The sequence below is a fragment of the Coenobita brevimanus genome, chromosome 116, assembly GCF_032717465.1.
Source record: "Coenobita brevimanus isolate Jiangsu-jjx chromosome 116, ASM3271746v2, whole genome shotgun sequence".
In the NCBI taxonomy this organism is placed as follows: Eukaryota; Metazoa; Arthropoda; class Malacostraca; order Decapoda; family Coenobitidae; genus Coenobita; species Coenobita brevimanus.
In genome coordinates, this window is record NC_137069.1 from 53646910 (window position 1) to 53657381 (window position 10472).

Here is a 10472-nt window from a genome sequence, read left to right on the forward strand (position 1 = left end):
ATTTGTGTAGCTTATGAGCAATACCAACTGGTGGGGGACATTCGTTTATGAGTAATAACAATTGAAACTTGGGCAATAGTTTAGCCGAGGCACAACACTGACATAGTTACTGGAAGAACCAATTCTAGCACCTTAACCTTATACTGGATTTAGTACAACGTGTCTGGTGCTCATCAACTTTTGCTGTGTTGGTTCTAATGACGTCTGTTGTCTGCTGGATACACATACAAATTCTTGACAGTCAGACTGATTTGGTGCTGCCTTATTGTGGGGGTCGACTTATCAGAAGAATATATGCCTAAACCTGAATTACACCTCAGAATTTTATGGTTCAACTTATACACAGGTACACACGGTATTTGGCTTATTACAACTTACTGTCCTCCCTTGTAGTAAATAACTTCTTCCAGCATCACCAGGCTCTCCATCAATACCATACAAAATGTCATTAACCAGCCATATACAAAAATAAATCACTATGGAACAGGTGCTAGGGAGCCTCCTTCACCAAAGAGAATACGAGTCCATTGGAAATTCACCCAATGGTATCTTATGTGTTGTGGGGATGGCTCAGTCTGCTGGTGTGGGTATGGGTGTGGCAGTGGGATCAGACAATGAATAAATGATACCGAAATGACATGTATAACGCCATCTGAGCCGTCCCCGCAACACACAAGACATCAGCCAGGGGTGGTGGAAGGGGAGTGATATATATGACTCTGCCTGTATGTCAAAGTCCATTGTGATAATGGTGGTGACCATTATCCACTCACTTAATGTAGTGCTGCATACTTCTTCCTTAGCCTTTATCGCTCTTTTTCTGTGCCTGCCCTCCTCTCTTCCTATTTCTCCCATCTTTCCTGTCACTTCTTATTGCTTTTCATTCCTTTACGGGTGGCTCTACATTGAGTGACAAGCCAAATGGTTTCCTGTAAGCCAAGAAACCATTTACAACGCTGGGTGGAAACCATATAACCAAACCATACATGCTCCCTACGTGTCAACAAGTGGGTTGGTGGAGGGTTAGTGCCCCTCCACGTAAAACAAATAACTTAAAGTCAAATGGCCATCCCTTACGGAATTATGGTGTCTAGCAATAGATAGATAGATAGATAGTCAAAGTTCATGTTCCAATTCCTGCATTAACACCTACTGCTAAAAAAAAATGTATGAAAGTGAGGGTTTGAGGCCAGATTCATTTCATCATCATCACAATTTTATCATCATTATCGTCAGCAGCATAATTCTGTCATCATTATCATTATAATCACTCTGTCATCATCATCATCACCTATCTATCTATCTATCTATTGCCAGACGCCTTAATCCCATACAGGGTGGCCACAAAAAAATCGCCTCCACGTCGCTCTGTCCCCCGCCATTTCACTGCCCTGCTCCCAACCCACATCCCCCTCTCTTATACACCTCTCCACTCCATCCCTCCATCTTATCCTTGGCCTCCCCCTCCCTCTCTTCCCCTCCACCTCACTCACATACATTCTCCTCATCAGTCTCTCACTCTCCATCCTCTCCACTTGGTCAAACCACCTCAGTGTGTTTCTCCTAACACTTCCTATCACATCCACATCCACACCACAACGCTCCATCTCATCCTTGGCCTCCCCCTGCCTCTCTCCCCCTCCACCTCACTCACATACACTCTCCTCGTCAGTCTCTCACCCTCCATCCTCTCCACATGGCCAAACCACCTCAATGTGTTTCTCCTAACACTTCCTATTAATGTTATTCCAGTTAATTTGAAAGGCCACAGGCAAAGTCACATGACCTCAAAATGTCCATTGGCCCAAAGTTTATCGCTGAAACTGTCTGAATTTCAAACCCACTTTTCTCCTGCCATGACAAATTGTGCATTCATTCATTCATTCATTGCCAGACGCCATGTATCCCAAACGGGGTGGCCAAGGGCTTAGAGTTAATTGTTTTACAGGGAGGGGCACTAATCCTCCACCAACCCCACTTGACACGTAGGGAGAACGTTATGCCAACAGCATCTGGTGTTCCCAGGCGGTCACCCATCCAAGTACTAACCAGACCCAACGTTGCTTAACTTCGCTGATCGGACGGGAAGCGGTGTACTCAACGTGGTATGGCCGCTGGCAAATTGTGCATGATGTGATGAAATATATCTGAGGGGGTCCAGGGGCAACAAAACCCCTTATTTAAGTTGCCAGGAAAGTGTGGCATCGTGGTGAGAGGCTGCAACTATGGTCTCCTGTTCTATCTATCTATCTATTGCCAGACGCCTTAATCCCATACAGGGTGGCCACAAACAAATCGCCTCCACGTCGCCCTGTCCCACACCATTTCACTGCCCTGCTCCCAACTCACACCCCCCTCACTCATACACCTCTCCACTCCATCCCTCCATCTCATCTCCTGTTACATTAGTTTATTCTTGTTGGTTTTATCCCTTTCAGATGCACAGAAAACAAAACAAAAATACAGTTATGAAAAACACTTACAAAAATAATGAAAAACACTTAACTGGACTTTAAAACACACAAAGCTATATGTGGACGTGATTAAAATTTCGTGATAAACTGGATTTCAAAACACGCTAGATATATATGTGGAGTAAAACCTATCATTCCCTTGTGCTAAACTTAAATGAAAAATACTAAATCTAGCACCAAAATCGGGACTTTCAAACACACAATGCTATAGGTGAACATGATCAAATTTCAAAACAGACCAGATTTCAAAACGCACTAGATATATAAGGAGAGTAAAACCTAACATTTCCTTATACTAAACTTTAATGAAAAATAAGGAAAGTAAAACCTAACATTTCCTTATACTAAACTTTAATGAAAAACACTAACTCTATTGTCAAAAAAGTCAAATTTGCAACACTGCACACCAACAAAGGAATGCTAAAACCTGCTCGATAATCCATCCATCCATCCATCATCCAATCCTACGTTGTCCTATGAGGAGTGTAGGAGCCCAGGGCTAGGCAAGTTGGTCCTGACATTTTAGATGAGAGTGACCAGCTTCACTCATCCCTGAGTGGCATTACATGAGCAATAAACCCCAACCACCCCTTGGATATAAACCTTCATCGGCCCAATCCGACTGGAGTGCCATAATTACCCACTAAATCACCAGGCGCCATAATCTGGTTATATGGTTACCACCCAGCGTAGTAAATGGTTTTCTGGTGTACAGGAAACCATCTGGCTTGTCACTCTGTGCAAAGGCACCCACAGGCAGAACGAAAAAGAAAGAATGAAGGAAAGAAAGACAGAAGAGGGAGTGTAAAGTCATGCTCAAAACATAAGTGTGCCGACCAAAGAGAAAGAGTTATTACTGGTTAATTGCTGTACCACACACACATCAGGTGCAATTATCAACACCAGCATGACACTTTCATCTTCAACCACCAAGAGATTCATTTCACTTTTTTCTACATTTAATTACACCATACACTATGCATCATTTCACTCCTTCCTCCCTCTTCATTTCACTCCTCCTTCTTCCCTCTTCATTTCACTCCTTCTTCCTCCCTCTTCATTTCACTTCTTCCTCCCTCTTCATTTCACTACTTCTTCCTCCCTCTTCATTTCACTTCTTCCTCCCTCTTCATTTCACTTCTTCCTCGCTCTTCATTTCACTTCTTCCTCCCTCTTCATTTCACTTCTTCCTCCCTCTTCATTTCACTTCTTCCTCCCTCTTCATTTCACTTCTCCTTCCTCCCTCTTCATATCACTCCCTCTTCATTTCACTCCCTCTTCATATCACTCCCTCTTCATTTCACTCCCTCTTCCTCCCTCTTCATTTCACTCCCTTTTCCTCCCTCTTCATTTCACTCCCTCTTCCTCCCTCTTCATTTCACTTCTTCCTCCCTCTTCATTTCACTTCTTCCTCCCTCTTCACTTCACTCCCTCTTCCTCCCTCTTCATTTCACTTCTTCCTCCCTCTTCATTTCACTTCTTCTTCCTCCCTCTTCATTTCACTCTCTCTTACTCCCTCTTCATTTCACTTCTTCCTCCCTCTTCATTTCACTCCCTCTTCCTCCCTCTTCATTTCACTTCTTCCTCCCTCTTCATTTCACTCCCTCTTCATTTCACTTCTTCCTCCCTCTTCATTTCACTTCTTCCTCCCTCTTCATTTCACTTCTTCCTCCCTCTTCATTTCACTCCCTCTTCCTCCCTCTTCATTTCACTCCCTCTTCCTCCCTCTTCACTTCACTTCTTCTTCCTCCCTCTTCATTTCACTCCCTCTTCCTCCCTCTTCATTTCACTCCCTCTTCCTCCCTCTTCATTTCACTCCCTCTTCCTCCCTCTTCACTTCACTTCTTCTTCCTCCCTCTTCATTTCACTCTCTCTTACTCCCTCTTCATTTCACTTCTTCCTCCCTCTTCATTTCACTTCTTCCTCCCTCTTCATTTCACTCCCTCTTCCTCCCTCTTCATTTCACTCCCTCTTCCTCCCTCTTCATTTCACTCCCTCTTCCTCCCTCTTCACTTCACTTCTTCTTCCTCCCTCTTCATTTCACTCTCTCTTACTCCCTCTTCATTTCACTTCTTCCTCCCTCTTCATTTCACTCCCTCTTCATTTCACTTCTTCCTCCCTCTTCATTTCACTCCCTCTTCCTCCCTCTTCATTTCACTCTCTCTTACTCCCTCTTCATTTCACTTCTTCCTCCCTCTTCATTTCACTTCTTCCTCCCTCTTCATTTCACTCCCTCTTCATTTCACTTCTTCCTCCCTCTTCATTTCACTCCCTCTTCCTCCCTCTTCTGTGCAACTCTCTAAAGCCAGTGTTAACTGTTACTCCCAGTCCTTCATGTATGCAACAGGTCAACTCTGGAACTGTCTTCTGCTGTCTATATTTCCTTTTGCCTATGACCTCCAGTGTAGGCAGGTAGGAAGATGGGTACGTAGGAAGGCAGGTACGTAGGTAAGAAGTAAGTTAACTGATAGTGCCAGTCCTTCACTTGTGCAACAGGTCAACTCTGGAACTGTCTGCCCCAGTCTGTATTTCTCTCTGCCTATGACCTCCAGTCTTATAAATGCAATGTGTGTATGCATCTCAAAAGGAATGGACCCCCCCCCTCTCTCTCTCTCTCAGGACCATATTCTCGTCAGTTGTGGAAGCTCCCTTAACACGTCTTCCTATGTGATTTATTATGCTTATTACACCATACTGTCCTCTTCTATGTTACCTAAATCCTTGCAATATCACCATACACTGCATAAATAATGTACAAAAGGATACTAACCAGCCATAGCCAAAAATAAATCACTACAGATGAGGTGTTAGGGAGCTTCCTTAACCGACACACACACACACACACACACACACACACACACACACACACACACACACAATTCATCCTATTTCCAGCCATAGCCATAAATAAATCACTACAGATGAGGTGTTAGGTAGCTTCCTTAACTCACACACACACACACACACACACACACACACACACACACACACACACACAATTCATGCTATTTCCAGTAACTGTACTTGGTCTAGAGGAGATTCTTGACCAGTGGACATTACAGCCAGTTTTATTTTTCTCCACACTACCAGAGATCCTAAAATGAATAACTTAACCCCTTCATATCCCCGTGAATAATGATAACAGACAACCACCTTCATCATTTTTTTTATTTCTTCACTGTGCCTGCCCTCCTCTCTTCCTATTTCTCACCATCATCCACTCAACCTGATGTAGTGCTGCCTACTTCTTACTTCACCTTTATCATTCTTTTTCTGTGCCTGCCCTCCTCTCTTCCTATTTCTCACCATCATCCACTCAACCTGATGTAGTGCTGCCTACTTCTTACTTCACCTTTATCATTCTTTTTCTGTGCCTGCCCTCCTCTCTTCCTATTTCTCACCATCATCCACTCACTTGATGTAGTGCTGCCTACTCCTTCCTTAGCCTTTATCATTCTTTTTCTGTGCCTGCCCTCCTCTCTTCCTATTTCTCACCATCATCCACTCACTTGATGTAAAGCTGCCTTCTTCCTTGGCCTTTATCATTCTTTTTCTGTGCCTGCCCTCCTCTCTTCCTATTTCTCACCATCATCCACTCACTTGATGTAAAGCTGCCTTCTTCCTTGGCCTTTATCATTCTTTTTCTGTGCCTGCCCTCCTCTCTTCCTATTTCTCACCATCATCCACTCACTTGATGTAGTGCTGCCTACTTCTTCCTTGGCCTTTATCATTCTTTTTCTGTGCCTGCCCTCCTCTCTTCCTATTTCTCACCATCGTCCACTCACTTGATGTAGTGCTGCCTACTTCTTCCTTCACCTTTATCATTCTTTTTCTGTGCCTGCCCTCCTCTCCTCCTATTTCTCACCATCATCCACTCACTTGATGTAGTGCTGCCTACTTCTTCCTTAGCCTTTATCATTCTTTTTCTGTGCCTGCCCTCCTCTCTTCCTATTTCTCACCATCATCCACTCACTTGATGTAGTTCTGCCTACTTCTTCCTTAGCCTTTATCATACTTTTTCTGTGCCTGCCCTCCTCTCTTCCTATTTCTCCCATCTTTCCTGTCACTTCTTATTGCTTTTCTTTCCTTTACAGGTGGCTTTACATTGAGTGACAAGCCAAATGGTTTCCTGTAAGCCAGGAAACCATTTACAACGCTGGGTGGTAACCATATAACCAAACCATACGTGCTCCCTACGTGTCAGCAAGTGGGTTGGTGGAGGGTTAGTGCCCCTCCCCGTAAAACAAATAACTCAAAGTCAAATGGCCACCCCTTACGGGATTATGGCGTCTGGCAATAGATAGATAGATACGACAGCAGTAAGGTAAGGCTGTCAGATGTGGCAGCCAGAGATAAGCCGTAAGATATGGCAGTGAAAAAGATAAAGTTGTGAGATAGGGCAGGAGGAAGGTTGAAAGTGAAGGTTGTAAGATACGATAAGAAAAATACAAACTGGTGAATCATGCTGTAAGTGGCCAAATCACCTTTCTATGTGGTCCTCTTAAGGCTAACTAAGTGACCTGTTGCGGTGTCGAGGTTGTAAATTATCTATCTATCTATTGCCAGACGCCATAATCCCGTAAGGGGTGGCCATTTGACTCTGAGTTATTTGTTTTACAGGGAGGGGCACTAACCCTCCACCAACCCACTTGTTGACACGTAGGGAGCACGTAAAATTGATGGTTGTAAATGAGGGTATAATATGCGATGGGAGTGATATTAAGTGGTAAATCATGCCATAAGAGGCCACACTGTCTCTCTCTGTCTGCATTTCCTGCTGCCTATGATCTCCAGTCTTTTAAACGCAGTGTGTCCAGGCGTCTCGAAATGAATGGATCTTGAATTTGGCTCTCTTTTGTATTGTTTTATTTTTTTTTTTCTTGGAAGGAACGGCTTGTGGGCTCCTGGCCTTTGGTTCCTTCTTCACTGCATTAAAACTGTCTGTATTTCCTACTTCCTATGATCTCCAGTCTTTCAAACGCTGTGTGTCCAGGCACCTCGAAATGAACGGATCTTGAATTTGGCTCTCTTTTGTATTGTTTTTCTTTTTTCTTGGAAGGAACGGCTTGCGGGCTCGAGGCCTTTGGTTCCTTCTTCCTTGCTTAAAACAAACACACACACACACACACACACACACACACACACACACATACACACACCAACCTTGTAAGTGGCACTCTTGAGGTTGACGGAGCGTCCCTTTGCAGTCAGCGTACATTTGAACCTCAGGAAGGCGTGGCGGGGTTCAGAACTGCTTCGAACCGCCATCAACTCGCGAACCTCATCGTGATCACAAGGATGCGTGTACTCAAAGACAGACTGCCCCATCACGTCCACCTGCAGGGAGGAAGCACAGGGTCAAAGATGGGCAGAAATTGTTCCCTGATACCAATATATATGTATGTATGTGTTTCTAAAAATATGTATATGCCTGTCTGCTTATATCTCTACCTACCCACCTACCTACTTACCTACCTAATTATGTATATACCTGTCTACTTATATCTATACCTACCCACCTACCTACTTACCTACCCACCTACCTACCTACCTTAATACGTATATACCTGTCTACTTACATCTATATACTTACATCTATATCTACCTACCTACCTACCTAAATACGTATATACCTGTCTACTTACATCTATATCTACCTACCTACCTACCTAAATACGTATATACCTGTCTACTTACATCTATACCTACCTACCTACCTACCTACCCACCTACCTACCCACCTAATTACGTATATACCTGTCTACTTACATTTATACCTACCTACCTACCTACCCACCTACCTAAATACGTATATACCTGTCTACTTACATCTATACCTACCTACCTACCAACTTACCTACCTACCTACATAGACAAACATCACCATACATACCTTCCTGTTTATCTGTATATAGATAGATAGAAACTCATGGGTAGATGTATAGATAGATATGGATAGATAGATAGATGGAGATAGATAGATAGATAGACAGATACATATATATATATATTACTATCTATCTATCTACTCATATCTACCTACCACTCCACAGGCCTAGATAATAGATAGATAGATAGACAGATACATATATATATTACTATCTATCTATCTACTCATATCTACCTACCACTCTATAGGCCTAGATAAACAGATAGATAGATAGACAGATAGAAAGATAGATATAGATACAGAGACAGACACTTACGTAAATTCCTAGCAAAATACCAACATATATAAACATAGATATATAGATAGATAGCACAGATGGATAGACAGACTGATAGATATAAATTAACCTGCCTACCAATATATGCATAGATAGATACATACATAATTTAGTAGATAGATAGATAGATAGACAGATCTAAAGTAATGCTGTCAAACAGTCTTAAAATTGAAAACACACAACTACAAGGTTTATTATTATTATTATTATTATTATTATTATTATTATTATTATTATTGAGTGAAACTGTGCCTGCAGAGTGGAAAAAGGCTGTGACTGTACCCCTGTACAAAAATAAAGGTGAACGAAGTGAGTGCAAGAATTATCGTGGCATAAGTTTATCGAGTGTGGTAGGGAAGATATATGGAAGAATTATTATAGAGAAAGTAAGAGAGATATCTGAAGTCCTAGTGAGTGATGAACAGGGTGGCTTTAGGAGTGGCAGAGGATGTGTGGATCAAATATTTGCAGTGAGACAGATGGCAGAGAAGGCTTGTGAGAAGGACCATAAGGTGTTTATGGCATTCATGGATCTGGAAAAAGCATACGACAAAGTGGACAGAGAAGGATTGTGGAAAGTTTTGCGCATGTATGGTGTAGATGGTAAGCTGGTAGGTGCCGTCAAGAGTTTTTATGATGGTAGTGAAGCATGTGTAAGGGTTAATGGGCATCTAAGTGAATGGTTGTTCTCTCTCTCTCTCTCTGGATGCGGTGATGAGAGAGGTAAAAACACGAGTAATGGAGAGAGGGATGGCGTTGGTAATAAATGGTGATGGATGGAATATCACAAATTTATTGTATGCTGATGATGCTCAGTGGCAGAAAAAGACAATACTATGCCTCTACACCCTTCCCATAGCACTTCTTCGTGACTAGCATCATATTCTAGCACTAATCTATTGTTACACCCCAGTATATAACAACACAAAGGAGAATGCCATGACGTAATAAGCAAAATAAATCGCTAAAGAAGAGGTGCTAGGTACAGTATAAAATTACCACTGGCTTTGAATACTGGTCACGTAGCAGCTTAAAGGGTTTGTGGTGTTACTGATGAGGCGCTGGGTGGAGATGAGGGAAGACACCATCCACTCACTTGATGTAGTGCTGCCTACTTCTTCCTTCACCTTTATCATTCTCGGTCTGTCCTCCGCTCCTCATATATCTCACCATCATCCACTCACTTGATGTAGTGATGCCTACTTCTTCCTTCACCTTTACATTCTTTTTCTGTGCCTGCCCTCCTCTCTTCCTACTTCTCACCATTATCCACTCACTTGATGTAGTGCTGCCTACTTCTTCCTTCACCTTTACACTCTTTTTCTGTGTCTATCCTCCTCTCTTCCTATATCTCCCATCTTTCCTGTCACCTTTTATTACTCTTCTTTCCACTTCAGGTGACTCTACACTGAGTGACAAGCCTAATGGTTTCCTGTTAGCCATGAAACCATTTACAACGCTGGGTGGTGACCGTATCACCTAATAATGAGGTGATGTGCAGCCTACTATGATGCCCTTGTTAAATGGATGGATGCAAATGCGGTGTCCATCCAAGAACCAAACCATCACACTCCTGCCTACACTCGCTGTGGCGCTGTGCTGTCTACATTGGTTCACTGTTGGGGTGGCTGCTTGACTGCGGTTGATGGTTCTGCTCGGCCACACAGAATAGGGTTACTCCACTACTACTACTACTATTCCTCCTCCTCCTACTGCTACTACTACTACTACTACTACTGCCACTACCACTGCTACTAGTACTATTCCTCCT

At 42.9% G+C, this 10472-nt stretch overlaps 1 protein-coding gene and 1 non-coding gene across 2 annotated transcripts in view; both read right to left on the bottom strand.

Moving 5' to 3' along the window:
• LOC145418758 (uncharacterized) overlaps positions 1 to 10472 on the bottom strand; it is a 186383-nt gene that overhangs the window by 145343 nt on the left and 30568 nt on the right. Inside the window, exon 3 of the mRNA XM_080287093.1 lies at positions 7638 to 7811. Within this exon, the coding sequence (XP_080143219.1) occupies positions 7638 to 7811 (174 nt within the window). The remainder of the gene's footprint in view (positions 1 to 7637; positions 7812 to 10472) is intronic.
• Positions 2001 to 2119, bottom strand: LOC145418832 (5S ribosomal RNA). Its single transcript, XR_013900738.1, has one exon. It is a non-coding gene; the product is annotated as a 5S ribosomal RNA (ribosomal RNA).